This window comes from Rutilus rutilus (assembly GCF_951802725.1).
Source record: "Rutilus rutilus genome assembly, chromosome: 1".
NCBI lineage: Eukaryota > Metazoa > Chordata > Actinopteri > Cypriniformes > Leuciscidae > Rutilus > Rutilus rutilus.
Window position 1 is genome coordinate 72,036,447 of NC_140209.1, and position 26,313 is coordinate 72,062,759.

Below are 26,313 nucleotides of genomic sequence, written 5' to 3' on the forward strand. Positions count from 1 at the left end.
TACGTGACAGTTCTCCATTATGGACGCGAGCGCTTTGAAAGCAGCAGACTTTCAAACTTTCACAGAGACCTCAAAACAGAAAGCACAAATCCTTTCTTTAAAACGAATTTCGTTTTGTATTAATTGTATCTTAATTTTAATATTATTTTCATTAACAAATTTAATACATAAAAAGCAATCACAACATAAGGGGCTTGAACTGGAGATCATCATTAACCAGACCGTAGTCTACTCGCCTCACATGTCTAAAAAATGTGAAATATATTTACAGAAAGCTGGTTCTAAACAAAACCATCCAAAACAAAAAACTATGTAGCCTAATAAATGTGCATTTCTCCGGTGCGTTCACTAGCCTACTGCTGAAGATCGCGAGTCAATAGCCTATCGTCAACTTCATCTTTGCTAGAAGTTAATAAACAATTACAATGTCTTATTGCAATATTTTACATATTCATAATCATTACTTTTGATGGATCTTTGAGGCAGCTTTTTAGGTTTATGGCGTTTTGGAAAAGAGCTTCACGTACAAACAACGTTTTACCAAGGCACAGCGGCCCTTCAGCACATAAGGAGCATGCGTGAAGGAGCACATGCGCAAAACGTAGGTTTGTAAAATGTGCTTTTTTAAAAGCTTTTTTATGTCCTCTCCACATAGAGGAATTACAATAAAAAAAAAAAAAAACCTCCTCTACTTCTTTGTTCAGGCTGTGATGGGCCATTAGTCATGGGGGGGTGTCTATGTCACACCCTGGTCTGAATCTCATTAATATTTATAGCCATTACCACTCCCATGCATAAACCTCTTCTGACAAAAAAACTGTTTTACAACGTTTAAATCAATGTATTGTTTTATGAAAACGATTAGGCAGGATGATTTTCACATCATTTTGAAGAAAAAACACTAGGGAACAAGATCCATTAGTCAAAAGTCTTGTGGACACATATTTACTATATGTTTTGTGGTGTTATTTCAGCAACTTTCATTTTTATTTTTTCAAATAACCACGCATAAACATTATTTTCTTAAAAACACAAAGATTTACAAGCATGTTGATCAGATATGATGGTAGCCCTGTTTGTGCTTTATAGAGTGAATTTACACATTTGCCATTAACATGTTTATGAATAACTGAAAAAACAACAAATGTCAGAGCATGTCAGAACACCTCCAGGGCCCAGAAAACAGCTCAGACTCCAGAGGGTTAAATTATAAATATTGTAGTTTTATTGATTGTACCTCAAGGTCAACCTCGTTTTATTGTAGCCTAAGGTGAATTCAGCAAGGCATGCTGTATCTTTGAAGCAACAAAGGCTGTTTGTTACAGTTTTTTCTTTCGTGATTTGTGTGGATGACACGCAGTGGCATATACAGTATTATCAGCTGTATGGTGTGTTTTTACCCAGAAATGTTTTTTCGAGAAAGACCCGGCGCGCGCAGTGGGAGACAAAATAAACTTACTAAAAAAAGATCCAGCGCGAGAGAGAGGCAAAGAAAAACGCCTGTTAAATAAACTATACCTTGAAATGTGCGATGGGTTTTCAAACTTAATTAATTTTATTTTTCTTTTGCATTTTCATTGTTTATTTTTTAATTGAAAGCAATAGGGGAGCGCGGGGCACAACCTAACGCTGGGCTAGTTGTAACACGCTTGTTTTAAATACTTCCGCACATGCTTGGATGACGAAACTTTGTGTATTTACTAGTTGCCATATCAACACTATATAGAGAAAAAAAAAATCCACCAAAATTATTTTTTTTTTTGGAAGATATCCATAGACATTTATTAAACCATAGCAAAAGTAAATTACTTACTTAAGTTAATTTTTCATCTCTATTTTTTGTGTTTATTTAAAATAAGACAAATCTGATATTCTTTAAATCTCCAAGATGTTATTTAACAGTTGAGATAGTTATTTAATACTTTGCTAACTAGCAGAAGACACTAGCAGGGTTTAAATCCCAGATGAGCAGGCGGGGGCATGTTGTAACACTGCGTTACATTGTGCCCCTATTAGAAATATGCTATTATATTCTATACTTTTATTTATTCTATTGAGAAAACGTGACAAAAAGGTAAATAAAGCCTGAGAGTCAATATTCAGAAATTACTAATTATTTATTTGTTTTGAACTATGTTGTATAGCTCTGTTTTCATGTGTTCGTAGTCAAAACTCAAAAATGAGTTTATATTTAATTATTAAAAATTGCCATTATTTTATATGAATAAAGTTTTTTAATTGTATTTTATTTAGAAAATATTTTAGTTTGTTTTGTATATTTTTTTTATTAGATCAGATAACATTTTAAGCTGTCATGTTATGTTACAATGTGCCCCACACATGTTACAATGTACCCCTCCTATGGGGCATGTTGTCACATTTCACTTCCATTCTTTCGGGGTATATCAAGAAAAAAGTATATACTGTATTAATAAAACAAAAACACATAATTGTACTAGACATGTGGGAAATTAATGTGGGAAAAAATAAATACTCTGAACCATAAGTAGATTTACACAAACTGAGAAAGTCAAAAAGCGTTACTTTGTGCCCGCTCTCCCCTACTGTTTTAATTTTTGAGAGAATAATGTTTATGCATGGTTATTGAAAAAACTAAAAATGAAAGTTTCTGAAATAAGGCCACAAAACACATACTAAATATGTGTCAATAAGACTTTTGACTACCGTAAAACTTCAAATAATAGCCCGGGCTTCTATTTACCCAAATCGCCGAACTGCACCGGCTTGTATTTGAGACAGGCGTCTATAAGAGACAGGCCTTTAATTTAGTGTTGAGATGTTCAAGCATGACAGTAGGAGGTTACCACATTATATTATGTTTTATTTATAATTAATTCAAATGTGTTTAACAAAATCATTTAATGTAATAAATGTCTTTGGCTTTCGGCAGCATAAAAAAAAAAAAAACATAAAAAACGAAACGATGTGACAGCCGCTAAAATCCATCGAGCATATGAACTTGTTGCCCGAAACACATCAACAAGAAAGAATGAAGGCTACCCTGTAAAACAACTGCAATCATGTGATAGAAAATTACTCTATTCATCACTATCATCATCCCCGCGATCCTCAATTACAAGTTCATTGGCGAATTCCTCCTCGTCGCTCTCCTCCACTTCTCCCTCTCCAGCCTCCGCTAACTCTGCCTGCCTTGCTTGCACTAACAGCTCCCGCCCAGATGCGCACTGCTCTCCCTCTTTGAAACAATGGATAAGGTGATCCTCGCTTCCATCAGAAGCTACTGTCAGGCCACATATATGGGCTGAAATATGTGCCACCAGAAACTGAATTTGAATAATTTATATTTGAATTTGAATTGCTAAACTTGAATAATTGCATTGGAAAACTGAATTTGAATCACATAATTTGAAATTGTATTGTTTAATTTGAATAATTGCATTGAAAAACTGAATCTGAATTGTATAATTTGAAATTGAATTTATTTGTTTGGAACTGAAGTCCAATACAATTTGATCCTCACTGAAAATTCAACTCTCTTTATATCCTCACATTCAGTTCCCACAATTCAGATTCAGATCACCAAATTCAGTTTCAAGTTACTGTGACAGACATCCGGGTAGTTGGAGGATGAAGGAAGAGCAATCGAGTGCAGATCGATATCGATAGATAGACTGTTTATATCTCATGTTATATCTATGAGATAGACTTCAGTGTTGCAGGATCATCACTCAGCACTAATATGCCAGACTGTTGTGCTGTTATTGATGTTAGAACGAAAGAAATGGAAAAAAATAAAAATAAAAAATAACAGCAAGGGATAACATTTCACAGGTGAGAATGAAACCTATGGCCTCTCTCTCTCCGTGGCCCGCGGCAGCGTCTCTTCTCCCGGGCAGGAACACAGCTTCACCTCGCTGCTGCACCGGTCCCCGCTGATCCAGATGGGACCGGCCAAAGACATAGTGGTGATCGGGAGTACGTATATTTCGGCGGGAAGTTCCACTGCCTTTGCCGGTGGCCGGCGGACGGAGAGAAACTACAGTGGGGCAGCAGAGTTTGTCTGCGGCTGCAGGATCTAGAGACTTACTGCCCGCTTCCTGTGAGCCAAAACCGACACAACGCTGCTGGAGGAAATAGTTGAGTTTTCTTTTGCTGGAGAAAATAGTCCATTCCGCGTCCATAGCAACGCTCTGTTTTTCATGGCAACGGTGTGATATACTTATTACATGGCTTGGTTGAATTCCAATGTGCGAAGTATATCACACCGTTGCCATGAAAAACAGAGCGTTGCTATGGACGCGGAACGGACTATTTTCTTTAGCGGAAGCAATACAATCTTTTTAAATCAATAAACTCCTTTTTAAATCAATAATTTGTGTCAAATTATTTATTTATATTGTAGGTAGCCATGTAATAAGCGGGATAATGTATATAGCGAGGCGGTTGTTATAGCGAATAACAACCCCTTCAAGCTGATTCAAGACCTGTCGGGGTTGTTATTCGCTATAACAACCGCCTCGCTATATACATTATCCCTTATGTATAAATATATATATATATATATTTATCAGCCTGAAGCCTATAACTATAACTATACAGTATATAGTTATAGGCTTCAGGCTGATTCAGGCAGATATATACTGTATATAAGGGATAACTCTATCTATCGATCTGCGCTCGATTGCTCTTCCTTCATCCTCCAACTACCCGGATGTCTGTCACAGTAATTTGAAACTGAATTTGGTAATCTGAATCTGAATTGTGGGAACTGAATGTGAGGATATAAAGAGAGTTGAATTTTCAGTGAGGATCAAATTGTATTGGACTTCAGTTCCAAACAAATAAATTCAATTTCAAATTATACAATTCAAATTCAGTTTTTCAATGCAATTATTCAAATTAAACAATACAATTTCAAATTATGTGATTCAAATTCAGTTTTCCAATGCAATTATTCAAGTTTAGCAATTCAAATTCAAATATAATTGATTCAAATTCAGTTTATGGTGGCACATATTTCAGCCCATACACATACCTAAGGATAACATCCCGAAGTTAATGAAATATATTATCTCCTCTTTCTCCTTCACACACACGCGCGCGCGAATAGTGATGAGTCGTTCATGAACGGTTGCGTCTGTCACGTGAAATCTAATCAAAACATAGAACAGACGATCTGACGGGTTTTAGAAGATCAAATACAACCCGATACTAAAAAACAGACCAGGCCTCTATTTGAGACCGGCCTTTATTTACCCAAACCTGTCGTCACACCAGGCGTTTAAAAGAGACAGGCGTCTATTTGGGACTCGGCTATTATTTGAAGTTTTACGGTAATTGATGTTGTCGCCTAGAGTTTTTTCTTCAAAATGATGTGAAAATCATCCTGCCTAATCATTCACATAAAACGATACCTTGATTTAAGTTTTGTGAAACACTTTTAGTTTGGAAAGCCAATATGCGGATGGGGCATAAACGATCATGCATATTTAGTAGTTCACACCTGATGAGACAATGCCCCTGCATACTTAATGAGCCATTCATTCAGGTGTGTCACCTATAGCTAACTTAAACATACAAGCTTCATAAAAATGATCATTCTAGAAGAAAATTTCAGATGGCATTTAGAGGCTTTATATATATATATATATATATATATATATACCGTATTTTCCGCACTATAAGGCACACCGGATTATAAGGCGCACCTTCAATGAATGGCCTATTTTAGAACTGTTTTCATATATAGGGCGCACCGGATTATAAGGCGCATAGAATAGAAGATACTGCAGTCAAACGTTTGACTGGGTTTGCGTTATGCAGTGGTCACCAACCTTTTCAAGCCTAAGATCACATCCAAAGTCCAAATGTAAACCAAGATACATTGTTTATACTCGACGCGTCCGCATGAGCGCGAAGGTAATAAAAAAACTAATATCCGTCTGCTCGGGCAGATTCGGCTTAACAGCGCGCGCGCCTCCGCATCCGAAGATGCACGACTTTGAGCCGAATCTGCCCGAGCAGACGGATATTAGTACATCTCATCACACCGGCACCCAGTTTGCGCGTCTAAATCAGTTGTATGGTCTGGTGTTCAGTCTAAAACAAAACAGTTGCGTCAAGTATAAATGCCTCGTCTGTTTGGGGAGTTGCGCGCGCAGTCAGCGGAGGCTCGCGCTCCGGTGCCAGGCGAAAGTATTAACAAGGTTTAAGTCAGCGGTTGTTTAACAGACGTTAACATAAGGCGCCAGATCCATATATAAGGCGCTCCGGATTATAAGGCGCACTGTCGTTTTTTGAAAAAATTAAAGGCTTTTAAGTGCGCCTTATAGTGCGGAAAATACGGTACTACCAAATTGGTTCACAGTTGGAAGCATCGCAATTTATTTTATTTTTTTCACAAATTGTGCTTGCAAATTGTATAATATCCAAGGTAAACATCTAGTAATTGTGCAGTTAATTCTCATACTGTATTTTCAGTTTTGGAATTTTTATTTTAGTTTTTATTTAAAGAAAAAAAAATATATTTACCTTTTAATAGTTTGTTTACATCTACCTTGTAAATATATATTTTTTATTAAAAAGGTTACAATTACAACAACAATTCAAGTGTAATCTTTCTTTTTAAAAACTAAAGTATACAAAACGTATTATTTGATGACTTTATTTTTTACAAAACATACTATATTTAACATATAAGCAAAATTGGCAAACAAAAGCATATTTGATGTGGCAGTCTATTGTACAGTAAAAACTTTACAATCTATTCAAAACTATTCAACGTCTTTCAAAACTAAAGTATACATTTTATCATACGTAATTCAAAGTAAAGGATTCATTAGTTAGTTGATGACTTTATTTTTGACAAAACACATACAGTATATATTCCTCATCTCAGTATAGCAATAGAGTTTGCTAAAAGCTGTTCATTCAATACAGCAGTATTTGAAAATCGATAATATTTTTTAAAATTACATTTATATTTGCATTTATGTCAAAACCTAGACACTTTTAAACATCAAAATGACATTTATTAATATGTATTTGTGTCAAAATGACAAACAGATTTTCCTATTCAATTTTGCATGGAAACGCTTCCAAGATGCTTGCGTGTGGCGTGAAAAATAGGCGTCGGTTCTATTTCGAGCATGCACGCGTTTTCCACGTGGCGATGCCACGCCTGAGACGCGCGTCTCACACAGGCAGTGTGCAAACTCTAAACTGTTAACATGGGAGCCGAAATAAAAACGGACACGCCACGCAGCTGAGACTCGCCACGCATCCAGTGTGTCACCGGCCTTATCCAGCTGAAGTGGGCGTTTCACAGGTTTGTATGGATCGCCTCACATTTGCGTTTGTATAGCGCGGTCTCCGTGGGCGGAGTTACATTAAAACTTAATTAGCTGAGATGAGAATGACTGACATCTCTCTCTTTACATACATATTACATAAACTGTGAATATTTGTTTTTTATAAAACTTACTTCATTTAAAAGAAGAGAATTCAAACTTCATGCCTGTGTGTCTGTATGCCTGTTTGACTGAGTATTTGCTGAGTTATGGTTCATTTTCGGACGCGTTTCAGAATTGACTTCACTGACGGAGAGTAGGCAGAACTCGCATCATGTTTATTTTTCTTTATTTGGCGAAAAGCACAACACTTTGTTTTTATCATGAGTATACACAAAAAAAATACACACTAAACAGGATCGATTGATGTACAGCACAAGCTTATAAGATAAAAATTAATATTAGTATTTCGATTTTTTTTTGGACTGATAAGGAAAAAAACGCGATAGCCGGCCTCAGGGGGTTAATACTTAATAATAGTAATAGTAATTTCAACCTTTGTATTGTTACAATGTTGGTAGTATATTTAAATGAACAATATGTTGTCTTTCTCCATGTTACCTTTACCTTGATATCCCTGTTTATTTGTCAGCAAAAGTCTGCTGGATGAAGATGAACACGTTAGTTGATCATCATAGATCTGAGTCATTTTCTCTTTCTGTCTTCAGTCTGAATAGATGCAGAATTACAGAGGAACAGAGTCTCATCCTGACTTCAGCTCTGAAATCAAACCCGTCACACCTGAGAGAGCTGGACCTGAGCTGGAATAAACTAGGAGACTCTGGAGTGAAAAACCTCAGTGATCTACTGATGAACCCACAATTCAAGCTGGAGAAACTACAGTTAGTATCATTAAACTGTACAGCAATTTCACTGTGACTGAAGTTTGTTTATTTGAAGACAGCAGGGCTTATGTTTCATTGTTTATAGCAGTGCACTTTCTGGGTTTCCCCTATTGCTCACAGGGGGTTAAAGTGGGATGTGAGTGTGCCGTTCGGACTCTTATTCTGGCTGTACTGAAGACGAAGCTGTTTGACCAATCAGATGAAAGGGGCGTTTCAGCGCCGCCCACATGTGCAAACGAAATATCAAAGCCATAAACCGATTTGTAAACCACAAACGAAAAATTAGAAATCGAGCCAAAATATCATTTTCTGTTTATTAAACTAAACGAAACACCGAATAAACGATCCGTCTTTTCATTTCTCGTTATTCCATTCCAAACAGGAAATGAAATGATCAGATGATACACGGACCGTGTCGTGTGTTCATTCGTCTTTTGATTTAATATTGAAAATAGAAAAACGAGAAAACACTTCCTTTTTCGTCTTTTGATTTTTTCAAAAAAATAAAAACAAGTATTCAGCTTGATTTTTCACTTTTCGTTCTCAGGTAGAAACATTTATAAACAGCTTGAATATTTGATTTCTACACGTATATGCGGGAATGAAATGCTCCTTTCCTCTGATTTGTCAGCCGAAGATCAAACTGTCCCGTCATCAATTCTTCCTCAGCTCCGCTCAGCAGAATAAAAGTCTGCTGGATGAAGATGAACACGTTAGTTGATCATCATAGATCTGAGTCATTTTCTCTTTCTGTCTTCAGTCTGAGTGATTGCAGTATTACAGAGAAACAGAGTCTCATCCTGACTTCAGCTCTGAAATCAAACCCGTCACACCTGAGAGAGCTGGACCTGAGCTGGAATGAACTAGGAGACTCTGGAGTGAAGCACTTATGTGCCGTACTGAAGGATTCACACTGTAAACTGGAGAGATTGAGGTCAGTCACATTCACATACAAGAATCAAAATGCTTAAAATCACTTCAACAGTTTAAACTAAAACACTTTAACATTGTATTTGTGCAAACTGAGTATTTTGTGATCTAATCTACAGTAAATCCATGGTGAATAATGCTGATCTGTGGACACTGGATAGTTCATTCATGGCACAATGTTTCTTCCTGGCTTCCACGCGCTGTTTGATCCGTTAATAACAGAGAAATGTGAGTTTTTCTCACTACAGATGTGGCCTTTAAAAACGTGCGTTTTCTCACCGCGGCATTCGGCAATTCGTCTCGCACAGTCTCGCAGAATTCTGCAAGTGCTTTCGGTTGCTTGGTTGCTCCTCATAACCACTGAAAACGGTTAAAAAAATCAAACAAAGTCAAATTATTATGGACAGAAGTTAAAAGTGGTGGGTAAAAAAATGACCCATGACGAGATCTGGTGGGTACGCGTACCCACCGTCCCCACCGAAATCGACGCTTATGTGTTTCATACCATGTAAAGGGAAACATGATAATATAAAAAGCACTGTACAGTAATGCAGAAAAGCGCATTACAACCATCTTAATGCTATTTAAAACGTTAAGATGCAAAAAGGAACTAAATGTAAAATTAGATAATGATATTGCGCAAATGCTCTCGGTCTCTTCAAAGGTCTTCGCGAATTATTATGTTATAAGACTCAGCTATCATACATCACGTCTCTTCTACTGTAAGTACACAGAAGAAGAAAAATAAGACAAATGATGCGCGTTTGAGTCAGATTTTTATGAAAAATATGTGACTGTTTATGTAACTGACAAAAGAAAACTTTGCCAACCAAATGCTTGCCAAAAAGCCTGCATGTGTATGACATCAAAGTACTGCCAAAGCACCGAGAATCCCTGTCATGTTACTTCAATATCATACTGTATGATACTGTATGTTACTTCAATATCATACAGTATGCTCAGAATGAAGTCGAGCACACATACAGTATTGTCGTCAGTATGGCCACATGAAACACGACTGCCATCTACAGGTTTTAGTATTTCCTGCGTCCAACACCTAATCCCCCTTCTGCCGGATCCCGCAGAATTTCGGAAGTGCTCGCGGCATTCTTCTCTCTGAGACGCGCATTTTTAAAGGCCACATCTGTATCTCTCGCAGCAATGTTATTACTTCAGTGGCGAATTCAAATGATTTATTTACTGGATCTCTTAGTGCTGTGTAGTAACAGTGTCGCATGATAACGATCGGCTCGCGCTGCTTTGGTCCAAACTGATAAACAACGGTCCGTCAACCACACAATAACGAGTAGCTCAGTTTCGTTCCGCTTACATTACGTTTTCCATTTGATGTCGGACAATTGTCTCTTACATTATGAGCGCGCTTGCCACGCGCAACCCGCCTACATTTGAAATAACGAAATTTTGGTCGGCAGGAAAAATGGTCCAATGAACCGTTCGGTTTGAAAATGCGTACCGAACACCAAACCGAATCCGCGCTAAAATATCAAGGTGAAAGTCATCATAGCTTGCATAGACCCAGCTCCCAACCCAACTTTGAGAATAGATTAACGGCGATATTTTTTTTATCGCCCGATAATTGTCTCACGTTAACGCAGCACGTTAACGCCGATAACGGCCCACCACTAATATATATATATATATATATATATATATATATATATATATATATATATATATATATATATATATACTGTATATATATATATATATATATATATATATATATATATATATATATATATCAATGCTAATTCAATAGACCACATAAAATATATAAAATAAAGATATGCAACAGGCACGTTTAAATGACAAACAATAAAATCAGAACCAGTATTCTGTTGCGTTCATGGTTCCAGTGGCCGTAATGCATGCACGGCTTTTCAAAATGTCACAAAGCGTTTTGAGATTGTTTTGAATGCAATGTTGAAGTTTATAATTAAGTATTTTGGCACACCACGACGAGTGGCGCTATGCATTGTTCTAAAGCCAGGTTTTATTCTGGCATGTTGAATTAGTGTTCAACAAATGCGGCGGCGCGTTCATTTGAATGAAGAGCGCTTCTCGCTCATGTGAGCGAATACACATTGGAACGTTTGGAGATTTCGCGACGAGTAAAGTCATGGCCGAGTGGTAGAACTTACGTTACGATCATTAAGATGACACGGGTTCAAATCCCGAGCCAACTTGGACTACTGAAATATTTATATTAGCCTATTAATGCATTTTATAGCCTATTATTGATGCAGAGAGATTTGTCTAGTTCTAAAACTCTGTTACACCATAGTTTTTTGCTTATAGCCAATTTATAAAATAAAATTACCATGCATTTCCATTTTACACCAAGGAACAAATAGGCTATTATACAATGACTTTACTTCTAATAATTCCAATCGTAATTTCAAAAGCAGTTCTGTTAAAAAAAATATAGGCCTATATATTAATGCTAATTCAATAGACCACATAAAATATATAAAATAAAGATATGCAACAGGCACGTTTAAACGACAAACAATAAAATCAGAACCAGTATTCTGTTGCGTTCATGGTTCCAGTGGCCGTAATGCATGCACGGCTTTTCAAAATGTCACAGTGCGTTTTGAGATTGTTTTGAATGAAATGTTGAAGTTTATAATTAAGTGTTTTGGCACACCACGACAAGTGGCAAACTCTTTGTTTTGTTTTGCAAACTCAGACAGCCTGTGGGGGGTTTGGAGAAGGCAGTTGCTTTATCATGGGGGTGCAGGACAAGAGGTGTTAATGTTCCGTCTTTCATATGGAGAGTGTCGGATAGCCAGCCTGATGAGCAGGCAAAGGCAACATTCTTTTAAGGATAAATCTCAAAATCTCCAAAAGTCCATATGTGGGCCCTATATCTTATTAAATTATAAATATTGTAGTTTTATTGATTGTATTTAAAGGTTTTCCACACACAATTTCAATTTAGCAGATACAGAGCTCTTTATATGATTTTTATCGCCCGATAATTGTCTCACGTTAACGCAGCACGTTAACGCCGATAACGGCCCACCACTAATATATATATATATATATATATATATATATATATATATATATATATATATATATACTGTATATATATATATATATATATATATATATATATATATATATATATATATATATCAATGCTAATTCAATAGACCACATAAAATATATAAAATAAAGATATGCAACAGGCACGTTTAAATGACAAACAATAAAATCAGAACCAGTATTCTGTTGCGTTCATGGTTCCAGTGGCCGTAATGCATGCACGGCTTTTCAAAATGTCACAAAGCGTTTTGAGATTGTTTTGAATGCAATGTTGAAGTTTATAATTAAGTATTTTGGCACACCACGACGAGTGGCGCTATGCATTGTTCTAAAGCCAGGTTTTATTCTGGCATGTTGAATTAGTGTTCAACAAATGCGGCGGCGCGTTCATTTGAATGAAGAGCGCTTCTCGCTCATGTGAGCGAATACACATTGGAACGTTTGGGGATTTCGCGACGAGTAAAGTCATGGCCGAGTGGTAGAACTTACGTTACGATCATTAAGATGACACGGGTTCAAATCCCGAGCCAACTTGGACTACTGAAATATTTATATTAGCCTATTAATGCATTTTATAGCCTATTATTGATGCAGAGAGATTTGTCTAGTTCTAAAACTCTGTTACACCATAGTTTTTTGCTTATAGCCAATTTATAAAATAAAATTACCATGCATTTCCATTTTACACCAAGGAACAAATAGGCTATTATACAATGACTTTACTTCTAATAATTCCAATCGTAATTTCAAAAGCAGTTCTGTTAAAAAAAATATAGGCCTATATATTAATGCTAATTCAATAGACCACATAAAATATATAAAATAAAGATATGCAACAGGCACGTTTAAACGACAAACAATAAAATCAGAACCAGTATTCTGTTGCGTTCATGGTTCCAGTGGCCGTAATGCATGCACGGCTTTTCAAAATGTCACAGTGCGTTTTGAGATTGTTTTGAATGAAATGTTGAAGTTTATAATTAAGTGTTTTGGCACACCACGACGAGTGGCAAACTCTTTGTTTTGTTTTGCAAACTCAGACAGCCTGTGGGGGGTTTGGAGAAGGCAGTTGCTTTATCGTGGGGGTGCAGGACAAGAGGTGTTAATGTTCCGTCTTTCATATGGAGAGTGTCGGATAGCCAGCCTGATGAGCAGGCAAAGGCAACATTCTTTTAAGGATAAATCTCAAAATCTCCAAAAGTCCATATGTGGGCCCTATATCTTATTAAATTATAAATATTGTAGTTTTATTGATTGTATTTAAAGGTTTTCCACACACAATTTCAATTTAGCAGATACAGAGCTCTTTAATTCGCGATCAACCTCGTTTTATTGTAGCCGAAGGTAAATTCAGCAAGGCATGCTGTATCTTTGAAGCAACAAAGGCTGTTTGTTACAGTTTTTTCTTTCGTGATTTGTGTGGATGACACGCAGTGGCATATACAGTATTATCAGCTGTATGGTGTGTTTTTACCCAGAAGTGTTTTTTCGAGAAAGACCCGGCGCGCGCAGTGGGAGACAAAAGAAACTTACTATAAAAAGATCCAGCGCGAGAGAGAGGCAAAGAAAAACGCCTGTTAAATAAACTATACCTTGAAATGTGCGATGGGTTTTCAAACTTAATTAGGGCCCAAGCCCTGAAAGGGCGAAGGCCCTATTGTTTCCGGTAGGATTATTAGGGCCCAAGCCCTGAAAGGGCGAAGGCCCTATTGTTTCCAGTAGGATTATTTATTATTAGGGCCCAAGCCCTGAAAGGGCGAAGGCCCTATTGTTTTCGTAAGGATTATTTTTTTTTTCTTCATTATTTTTTTTTTTTGCCTTTTTGCCACTTTTAGGGCCCTTAACATGCTCAAAAACTCTTGAAACTTTGCACACAGGTCAGAACCCGCGGCCATCAGGGCCGGGCTGAAGCTGGTACCCGGGCGTGGCAGGGGGGCTCGACAGCGCCCCCTGGAATGGGGTCCGAAATCTTGGTCCATATATCAAACACGCTTGCATGTAATAATATGAAACTCAGTACACATATAGATCTCATCGGGCCGAACAACTTTCGTGCTCTAAGTTTTACAAAAGCCCAACAGGAAGTCGGTTATTATACGTTGTTTGGAAAACGCATACAATGGAATGTGAAATACTCCTCCTAGGGAATTCATCCGATCGCCACCAAACTCAGTGTGAATGAAGTCAAGACATTGAGGATGAATTCTTGCGAACAGATTTTTGATATCTCGAACGGTTTGGCCGTGACGAGGAAACGAATTTATGGCGAATAATGGGACACAGGAAGTGTGTTATAACTTCTGCATACATTAACTGATCTTGATGAAACTTCCGCAGTGTGTTCGTTGTAAGAGGCCGATCACATGGATGTGACTATTGTGAGTCAAAGTTATAGCGCCACCAACTGGCTGCAGGAAGTTTGTCACTTTCAAAATGCTTTGAAGTCACTTTCTTATTTTTACCCGATTTGCTTCAGAATTTTATGTGTATAATGTAAACACACGGCAGATGTAGACCTGTGGAAGGATTATTGATATCTTAGATACTGTTGCCGTGGCAACGCATGAAACTTTAATATTCTTTTCGGATGTTTTTGAGACTCTTAGCATGCTTCAAATTGGATGAAACTCGACAGACACATAACACTTATTAATTAGCCAGTAGACATGTGAAAAGTTTTAGAAACAGGCGTGGCAGGGGGGCTCAACAGCGCCACCTTGAACAGGGTCTGAAAACTTGGTCCATATATCAAACACGCTTGCATGAATTAATATGAAACTCGGTACACATATAGATCTCATCGGGCCGGACAACTTTCCCTGGTTAAGTTTTACGCCAGCTCAACAGGAAGTCGGCTATTATGGTTTGTTTGAAAAACGCATGCTGTGGAATTTGATGTCCTCTTCCTAGAGAATTCATCCAATCGCCTCCAAACTTGGTCCGCATGAAGTCAAGACATTGAGGATGCTAAATTGCGGACTGATTTTTGATATCTCGAATGGTTTGGTCGTGGCGAGGAAACGAATTTATGGCGAGAAAAGAGAAACACGAAGTGGTATAACTTCTGCACACATTAACTGATCTTGATTAAACTTCAGCAGTGTGTTCATGGTAAGAGGCCGGTCAGATGGATGTAACTATTGTGAGTCAAAGTTATAGAACCACCAACTGGTAGCAGGAAGTGTGTCACTTTCAAAATGCTTTTGACAAAAGTGGGGGGGTTACTTTTACCCACAGTAAAAAATCAGTACGCATATTGGTCTCATCGAGCCGGACAACTTTCTAATTTACAGTCATTAGCTCCGAGCAACAGGAAGTCAGATATTTTGGTTTGAATGTGGATTTTTTGGATATGTCAGACTCTGAGTTTTTAGTTACTCCTCCTAAGTGGTTTATTTTATTCACACCAAACTTTTTCAACATGATAAAAATACATTAAAGATATATATATATATATATATATATCTATATCTATATAAATATAGATGCGAGCAGCGATGAAGGGCCAAAGCCGGCGGCACCGCCACCCCGGTGCCTTTAGGTAACTAAAGGCATCGGGGTTGCGGTGCCACCGGCTTGGGCCCGTAATCGCTGCTCGCAGCTATATTTATTATTATTGTTGTTCAAGGGTTCGGGGGCTTTTGGGGCCTTTAACATGCTCTAAAACTCATGAAACTTTGCACACCGGTCAGAAACCGCGGCCATTAGGGCCGAGCTGAAGCTGGTACCCGGGCGTGGCAGGGGTGCTCAACAGCGCCACCTAGAATGCAATCTGAAATCTTGGACACATACAAGAAAGTATTAGTATGAAACTCGGTACACATATAGATCTCATCAGGCCGAACAACTTCCGCACTCTATGTTATTAGCTCCGCCCAACAGGAAGTCAGCTATTATGGGTTGTTTGAAAAACGTACGCTCTGGAATTTGAAATACTCCTCCTAGAGAATTCATCCAATCCCCTCGAAACTCGGTGTGCATGAAGTCAAAACATTGAGGATGCTAAATTGCGGACGGATTTTTGATATCTCGAACGGTTTGGCCGTGGCGAGGAAACGAATTTATGGCGAGAAAAGAGAAACAGGAAATGTGTTAAAACTTCTGCATAAATTGACTGATCTTGATGAAACTTCAGCAGTGTGTTTGTTGTCAGAGGCCGATCACATTGATGTGACTATTGTGAGTCAAAGTTATAGCGCCACCAACTGGCAGCAGGAAGTGTGTTACTTTAAAAATTCTTTGAAATCACCCTCTTATTTTTACCCGATTTGCTTCAAACTTTATGTGTATAATGTAAACACACGGCAGATGTAGACCTGTGAAAGGATTTTTGATATCTTTAATACTGTTGCCATGGCAACGCTTCAAACTTTAATATTCTTTTTTGATGCTTTTGAGACTCTTAACATACTTGAAATTGGATGAAACTCGACAGACACATCACATTTATTAGCCCGTAGACATGTGCAAAGTTTCAGAAATGGGTGTGGTGAGGGGCTCAGTAGCGCCACCTTTAGTTATAAGTGGGGGGGTTAGTTTTATCAACAGCAACAAAACTTGGTATGTGTATTGTTCTCATCAAGACGGACAACTTTCTAATTGACATTAACTATCTCCTACCAACAGGAAGAGAGATATTTTGGTTTGAATGTGGATTTTCTGAAGAATTTTCTCTCCCTCTCTCTGTGTCTCTGTGTGTGTGAGGGGAGGGGGGGATTTGACTATTGCTTTTATATTGTTAATCAAGGTTTCAAGGGCTTTTGGGGTCCTTAACGTGCTCAAAAACTCTTGAAACTTTGCACACAAGTCAGAACCCCCTGCCATCAGGGACGGGCAGAAGCTGGTACCCGGGCGTGGCAGGGGGGCTCAACAGCGCCCCCTTGAACACGGTCTGAAAACTTGGTCCATATATCAAACACGCTTGCATGAATTAATATGAAACTCGGTACACATATAGATCTCATCGGGCCGAACAACTTCCGCACTCTAAATTATTAGCTCCGCCCAACAGGAAGTCTGCTATTATGGGTTGTTTGAAAAACGCATGCTGTGGAATTTGAAACACTCATCCTAGAGAATTCATCCGATCCCCACCAAACTCGGTCAGCATGAAGTCAAGACATTGAGGATGCTAAATTGCGGACGGATTTTTGATATCTCGAACGGTTTGGCCGTGGCGAGGAAACGAATTTATGGCGAGAAAAGAGAAACACGAAGTGTTATAACTTCTGCATACATTAACTGATCTTGATGAAACTTCAGCAGTGTGTTCATGGTAAGAGGCCGGTCAGATGGATGTAACTATTGTGAGTCAAAGTTATAGCGCCACCAACTGGTAGCAGGAAGTGTGTCACTTTCAAAATGCTTTTGACCAAAGTGGGGGGGTTACTTTTACCCACAGTTACAAAAATCAGTACGCATATTGGTCTCATCGAGCCGGACAACTTTCTAATTTACAGTCATTAGCTCCGAGCAACAGGAAGTCAGATATTTTGGTTTGAATGTGGATTTTTTGGATATGTCAGACTCTGAGTTTTTAGTTACTCCTCCTAAGTGGTTTATTTTATTCACACCAAACTTTTTCAACATGATAAAAATACATTAAATATATATATATATATATATATATATATATATATATATATATATATATATATATAAATATAGCTGCGAGCAGCGATGAAGGGCCAAAGCCGGCGGCACCGCCACCCCGGTGCCTTTAGGTAACTAAAGGTATCGGGGTTGCGGTGCCACCGGCTTGGGCCCGTAATCGCTGCTCGCAGCTATAATTATTATTATTATTATTATTATTATTATTTTTCTGTCAACCTTTCGGGCACTTTTGAGACCCTTAACGTGCTCGAAAACTCTTGAAACTTCGCACACAGGTCAGAACCCGCGGCCATCAGGGCCGGGCTGAAGCTGGTACCCGGGCGTGGCAGGGGGGCTCAACAGCGCCCCCTTGAACGGGGTCCAAAAACTTGGTCCATAAATCAGACACGCTTGCATGTAATAATATGAAACTCGGTTCATATATAGATCTCATCGGGCCGAACAACTTTCGTACTTTTACTTTTTACGCCAGCACAACAGGAAGTCAGCTATTAAAGGTTGTTTGGAAACGCATGGTCTGGTATTTGAAACACTTCTCCTAGGGAATTCACCCGATCGCCACCAAACTCGGTGTGCATGAAGTCAAGGCATTGAGGATGAAAAATTGCCAGGGGATTTTTGATATCTCGAACGGTTTGGCCGTGGCGAGGAAACGAATTTATGGCGAATAATGAAAACAGGAAGTGTGTTATAACTTCTGCATACATTAACTGATCTTGATGAAACTTCAGCAGTGTGTTCGTTGTAAGAGGCCGATCAGATGGATGTGACTATTGTGAGTCAAAGTTATAGCACCACCAACTGGCAGCAGGAAGTGTGTCACTTTAAAAATGCTTTGAAATCACCCTCTTATTTTTATCCGATTTGCTTCAAACTTTATGTGTATAATGTAGACACACGGCAGATGTAGACCTGTGAAAGGATTATTGATATCTTAGATACTGTTGCCGTGGCAATGCATCAAACTTTATTATTCTTTTTTGATGCTTTTGAGACTCTTAACATACTTGAAATTGCATGAAACTCGACAGACACATCACACTTATTAGCCAGTAGACATGTGCAAAGTTTCAAAAACGGGCGTGGTGGAATGGCTCAGTAGCGCCACCTTTAGTCAAAAATGGGGGCTTAGTTTTTCCTAGAATCACAAAAATCGGTATGCATATTGTTCTCATCGAGCCGGACAACTTTCTAATTTACACTTAATAGCTCAAAGCAACAGAAAGTCAGATATTTTGGTTTGAATGTGATTTTTTTGGAGAATTTTCTCTCTCTCTCTGTCTCGGAGTGTGTGAGGGGTGGGGGTGATTTGTCAGTTGAGTGAGATTTTACTTTTTCATTTGTTTTTCAAGGTTTCTGGGGGTTTTGGGTCCCTAAACGTGCTCGAAAACTTTGAAAAAACTTTACGCCAGCCCAACAGGAAGTCGGCTATTTAGGGTTGTTTGGAAACGCTTGCTGTGGAATTTAATGTACTCCTCCTAGGAAATACATCGATTCGTCTCCAATCTCGGTCAGCGTGAAGTCAAGGCATTGAGGATGCTAAATTGCGGACGGATTTTTGATATCTTGAACGGTTTGGCCGTGGCGAGGAAATGAATTTATGGCGAGAAAAGAGAGACACGAAGTGTTATAACTTCTGCATACATTAACTGATCTTGATGAAACTTCAGCAGTGTGTTTGTGGTAAGAGGCCGATCAGATGGATGTAACTATTGTGAGTCAAAGTTATAGCGCCACCAACTGGCAGCAGGAAGTGTGTCACTTTCAACATGCTTTTGACAAAAGTGGGGGGGTTAGTTTTACCAACAGTTACAAACATGAGTATATATATTGGTCTCACCGAGCCGGACAACTTTCTAATTAACAGTCATTAGCTCAGAGCAAAAGAAAGTCAGATATTTTGGTTTGAATGTGGATTTTTTGGATATTTCAGACTCTGAGTTTTTAGCTACTCTTCCAAACTGGCTTATTTTATTCACACCAAACTTTTTCAAAATGATGAAAATACATTAAAGATGCTAAATTGTGAATGGATATTAAACATCTCAAATGGTTTTGCTATAGTGAGGGACTGAAGTAATGTACAAAAATTAAACACTAAAAGCCTCATCTTCTAAAAATGTAATTATACACCATTTATTTCTATAAAAGTATACAAATATCACAACCAAACTCATTTTATTCTTTTTTTTTTTTTAATTTAATAATTATTTATAAGTTTAAAAATAGTAATTGTACTATTTAGTCTCATAAAAGTCAAGTCATACATAGGGCTATACTGCCCTCTTGTGTTCAAAATCAGGTAGGCCTATTGTATTTACATAAAAATATACTAGGTATGTGACGGTGAGAATATTTTACCACCGGTTAATCGACGTGTGACACCACTGGGGGCTTTTGAATCGCAAAATTAAAAATGAAAGTAAAATATTTTCGTCCGCACTGACATTGATAGTGGTTGATAATAATAATAATAATTTGTTACATTTATATAGCGCTTTTTCTGAGACCTCAAAGCACTTTACATAGATGGGGGGAATCTCCTCAACCACCACCAATGTGCAGCATCCACTTGGATGATGCGACGGCAGCCATATTGCGCCAGAACGACCACCACACACCAGCTTACTGGTGGAGAGGAGACAGTGATGAAGCCAATCAGTATATCAGTACATGCGGATGATTAGGAGGCCATGATGGATAGAGGCCAAGGGGCAAATTTGGCCAGGATGCATGGGTTACACCCTTACTCTTTTTCGAAGGACATCCTGGGATTTTTAATGACCACAGAGAGTCAGGACCTCGGTTTAACGTCTCATCCGAAGGACGGTGCTCTTTTGGCAGTATAGTGTCCCCGTCACTACACTGGGGCATTAGGACTCACACAGACCACAGGGTGAGCGGTTGAGCGGGCATTTCAAATGAATTCCTATGGAAGTAGGAATAAACTGAAAAACGTTCACTCTGTTCTGCTCGTTCCTTGTCGTGGATGCGCACCATGAATGCCCGTGCAGCCATGAGCATTTTAGTTTAATTTTAAAATTAGCGCCTTTCGGGGGGTGGATTGCTTGAAATTATTTTACAAAAGCACAATGTTGTGTTTTATTGCGACAGTACACAAATATAAGTTAACACTTTGCAGTTTGAATGTGGTCCTGTATAATGACGTATGTTTTTATGTGTCCACTGTTCCATCGCGCCCACGCCACACACACACACACACACACACACACACACACACACACACACGGTTTACTATCTTTGTGGGGACTCTCCATAGACTTAATGGTTTTTATACTTTACAAACTGTATATTCTATCTCCTCACACTAACCCTACCCCTAAACCTACCCATTACAGAAAACTTTCTGCATTTTTACATTTCCAAAAAGACTCATTCTGTATGATTTCTAAGCTTGTTTACCCATGGGGACCTCTATTTAGGTCCCCACTGTGACACGAGTCCCCATGAGTCTGTGTGCATTCAGGTTGAAGTCCCCACCGGGATATAAAAACATGAACACACATGCATGCACACACACACACACACACACACACACACACACACACACACATTCCAGCATTGCAATCTTGACATCGCAGCCTGTTCATTATAGCCATATATATATATTTAGGTAAAGGCACCGGGGTTGCGGTGCCACCGGCTTGGGCCCGTAATCGCTGCTCGCAGCTATATTTATATATATATATATATTTATTATTATTTTTTTGTCAACCTTTCGGGCACTTTTGGGGCCCTTAACATGCTCAAAAACTCGTGAAACTTTGCACGCATGTCAGAACCTGCGGCCATCAGGGCCGGGCTGAAGCTGGTACCCGGGCGTGGCAGGGGGGCTCAACAGCACCCCCTGGAACGGGATCCGAACACATGTCCATAAATCAAACACGCTTGCATGTAATAATATGAAACTCGGTACACATATAGATCTCATCGGGCCGAACAACTTTCGTGCTCTAAGTTTTACGCCAGCCCAACAGGAAGTCGGCTATTATGGGTTGTTTGGAAACGCATGCTGTGGAATTTGATGTACTCCTCCTAGGAAATTCATCCATTCGCCTCCAAACTCGGTCAGCATGAAGTCAAGACATTGGGGATGCTAAATTGCAGACGGATTTTTGATATCTCGAACGGTTTGGCCGTGGTGAGGAAACGAATTTATGGCGAATAATTGAAACAGGAAGTGTGTTATAACTTCTGCATACATTAACTGATCTTGATGAAACTTCAGCAGTGTGTTCGTGGTAAGAGGCTGATCAGATGGATGTAACTATTGTGAGTCAAAGTTATAGTGCCACCAACTGGCAGCAGGAAGTGTGTCACTTTCAACATGCTTTTGACAAAAGTGGGGGGGTTAGTTTTACCAACAGTTACAAAAATCAGTATATATATTGGTCTCACCGAGCCGGACAACTTTCTAATTTACAGTCATTAGCTCCGAGCAAAAGGAAGTCAGATATTTTGGTTTGAATGTGGATTTTTTTGGATATGTCAGACTCTTGAGTTTTTAGCTACTCCTCTTAAGTGGTTTAAGAATAAGAATAAATATAGCTGCGAGCAGCGATGAAGGGTCAAAGCCGGTGGCACCACCACCCCGGTGCCTTTAGGTAACTAAAGGCACCGGGGTTGCGGTGCCACCGGCTTGGGCCCGTAATCGCTGCTCGCAGCTATATTTATTCTTATTTTTCTGTCAACCTTTCGGGCACTTTTGGGGCCCTTAACGTGTTCGAAAACTCAACAGCGCCCCCTTGAACGAGGTCCGAAAACTTGCTCCATAAATCAGACACGCTTGCATGTAATAATATGAAACTCAGTACACATATAGATCTCATCGGGCCGAACAACTTTCGCACTTTTACTTTTTACGCCAGCCCAACAGGAAGTCGGCTATTATGGGTTGTTTGGAAACGCATGCTGTGGAATTTGATGTACTCCTCCTAAGAAATTCATCCATTCGCCTCCAAACTCGGTGTGCATGAAGTCAAGACATTGAGGATGAGAAATTGCGGACGGATTTTTGATATCTCGAACGGTTTGGCCGTGGCGAGGACACGAATTTATGGCGAGAAAATAGAAACAGGAAGTGTGTTATAACTTCAGCATACATTGAAAGATCTTGATAAAACTTCAGCAGTGTGTTCGTTGTAAGAGGCCGATCGCATGGATGTGATCCTTGTGAGTCAAAGTTATAGCGCCACCAACTGGCAACAGGAAGTGTGTCACTTTCAAAATGCTTTGAAATCCCCCTCTTATTTTTACCCGATTTGCTTCAAACTTTATGTGTATAATGTAGACACATGGCATATGTAGACCTGTGAAAGGATTATTGATATCTTAGATACTGTTGTCGTGGCAACGCATCAAACTTCAATATTCTTTTCGGATGCTTTTGAGACTCTTCACATGCTTGAAAATGCATGAAACTCAACAGACACATCACATTTATTATCCAGGAGACATGTGCAAAGTTTCAGAAACGGGCGTGTTGAAGGGCTCAGTAGCGCCACCTTTAGTCAAAAATGGGGGCTTAGTTTTTCCTAGAATCACAAAAATCGGTATGTATATTGTTGTCATCGAGCCGGACAACTTTCTAATTTACACTTAATAGCTCCGACCAACAGGAAGTCAGATATTTTGCTTTGAATGTAGTTTTTTTGGAGAATTCTCTCTCTCTCTCTCTCTCTCTCTCTCTCTCTGTATCTGTGTCTCTCTGTGTGTGTGGGGTGTGGGGGATTTGTCTGTTAGGAGAAATTTGCTTTTATAATTGTTTTTCAAGGTTTCAGGGGCTTTTGGGGGCCTTAACGTGCTCGAAAACTCTTGAAACACTCCTCCTAGAGAATTAATTCAATCCCCATCAAACTCGGTGTGCATGAAGTCAAGACATTGAGGATGCTAAATTGCGGACGGATTTTTGATATCTTGAACGGTTTGGTCGTGGCGAGGAAATGAATTTATGGCGAGAAAAGAGAAACACGAAGTGTTATAACTTCTGCATACATTAACTGATCTTGATGAAACTTCCGCAGTGTGTTCGTTGTAAGAGGGCGATCACATGGATATGACTATTGTGAGTCAAAGTTATAGCGCCACCAACTGGCTGCAGGAAGTGTGTCACTTTCAAAATGCTTTTGACAAAGTGGGGGGGTTACTTTTACCCACAGTTACAAAAATCAGAATGTATATTGGTCTCATCGAGCCGGACAACTTTCTAATTTACAGTCATTAGCTCCGACCAACAGGAAGTCAGATATTTTGGTTTGAATGTAGATTTTTGGGATATTTCAGACTCTGAGTTTTTAGCTACTCCTCCTAAGTGGTTTATTTTATTCACAACAAACTTTTTATTTTTACATTAAATTTAAAGGATTTGTTGTGGAATGTTTTGAGTGTTTCGTATCATATATATATATATATTATTTTTCTAATAATTCAACGGCCTGTCGTCAATTATTCCTTACATATATATATGTGTATATATGTAAACTTAGTGTCCCACGTTTTTTTTGCTGCAAATTCAACGGCCTGACGTTTAATTCCAAAACGTCATTTTAGAGTTAGTAACGGAGGTTTGAGCCACTGATAGCAGACTAATGCTGGGGACACACGACTAGCTGACACATTCTCTGACTGTTTTCATCGACTGCAGCAGATTTTAAACACCGACTTTGAACACAGACTGAACGCGCTGAACACGCGTTTGGGCATGATCAGTCATACGTATCAAATTACATTCATAACCGGCCTTAAAGTGTGTCCCCAGTTATTAATGCAGTTATTAGAGAGAGAGATGTTGCAATAATGAGACAGAAAAGCATGTGCGTCAATATTATTATTTATTCATAATTCAATTCCTTTTAATTAATTCGAATTCATTCTTTTTTTTCTATTATTGACAGATGACAGACTAGCCAAATAAATGAAACACAAAACCCTTTTAACAAGTAGGCCTATCAATAATTATTTATTTGTTATATTATCTGCAATAATAATCCGTGCTGCAGGACTATCCATTTATTTAGCCTATATTCAGTTTAATTTTCTATTGATTATAGATAGGACTATATACTTTATTTATTCAAATTAAACTGCATGTTTCCATTGATTGTGAAGCTAGACATTGAAAATTGCAGATCAAGCGCATGGGGCTAAATGTTTTTTCTTGTTATGAATTGTATCCTATTTTCGTTATTACCGTTAACTACGCGAAGTGATATGGAGCTGTAATGCGGTCAAGACCTGCCTGGAACTACTTTAGCTGTGCGTTTCCCTGAAAATAATGCACACCTTAGAACGTTCGTCAACCAATCAGATTCAAGCATTCAACGGCCCTGTAGTATAAATATATATATATACTTTTTAACCACAAATGCCCGTCTTGTACCATCTCTGAGATGTGCCATGTATCACGTCATCACGTTGGAAAGGTCACGTGTCACATCATCAAAAAATGTGTTTTGGGGTTTCATGACCCTTTAAAAATGAAATGAAATGAATGTGTAAACATGAATACATCAACAATTTCAACCTTTTTATTGTTACAGTGTTGGTAGTATATTTAAATGAACAATGTGTAGTCTTTCTCCATGTTACCTTTACCTTGATATCCCTGTTTATTTGTCAGCAAAAGTCTGCTGGATGAAGATGAACACGTTAGTTGATCATCATAGATCTGAGTAATTTTCTCTTTCTGTCTTCAGTCTGAGTGGATGCAGAATTACAGAGGAACAGAGTCTCATCCTGACTTCAGCTCTGAAATCAAACCCGTCACACCTGAGAGAGCTGGACCTGAGCTGGAATAAACTAGGAGACTCTGGAGTGAAGCACTTATGTGCCGTACTGAAGGATTCACACTGTAAACTGGAGAGATTGAGGTCAGTCACATTCACATACAAGAATCAAAATGCTTAAAATCACTTTAAACTAAAACACTTTAACACTGTATTTGTGCAAACTTAGTATTTTGTGATCTGGTGAAATAAAGATGAAGATCTCTCTTCCTCTCTCTGTTTTATTTGCTTATGAAGATGATGTGACTTTAAAGAATAAAGAGTTTTCTTTCTTCTGTCTTATTTTCTTCTCTCTCTCTGCTAATGTAGTTTAAGCTGCTGTGATATGACAGATGAAGGTTGTTCTGATGTGACTTCAGCTCTAAAATCAAACCCGTCACACCTGAGAGAGCTGGACCTGAGCTGGAATAAACTAGGAGACTCTGGAGTGAAAAACCTCAGTGATCTACTGATGGACCCACAATTCAAGCTGGAGAAACTACAGTTAGTATCATTATACTGTACAGCAATTACAGTGTGACTGAAGTTTATTTATTTGAAGACAGCAGGGCTTATGTTTCATTGTTTATAGCAGTGCACTTTCTGGGTTCCCCTATTGCTCACAGGGGGTTAAAGTGGGATGTGAGTGTGCCGTACGGACTCTTATTCTGGCTGTACGGAAGACGAAGCGGTTTGACCAATCAGATGAAAGGGGCGTTTCAGCGCCGCCCACAT

General features: G+C 38.7%; 1 protein-coding gene across 1 annotated transcript in view; it reads left to right on the plus strand.

Moving 5' to 3' along the window:
- The window catches only part of LOC311305794 (uncharacterized protein), a 1,216,100-nt gene that overhangs the window by 45,381 nt on the left and 1,144,406 nt on the right, over positions 1 to 26,313 (plus strand). The window contains exons 17-20 of the mRNA XM_084433664.1: positions 8,000 to 8,173; positions 8,937 to 9,110; positions 25,510 to 25,683; positions 25,909 to 26,082. Of these exons, the coding sequence (XP_084289790.1) occupies positions 8,000 to 8,173; positions 8,937 to 9,110; positions 25,510 to 25,683; positions 25,909 to 26,082 (696 nt within the window). The remainder of the gene's footprint in view (positions 1 to 7,999; positions 8,174 to 8,936; positions 9,111 to 25,509; positions 25,684 to 25,908; positions 26,083 to 26,313) is intronic.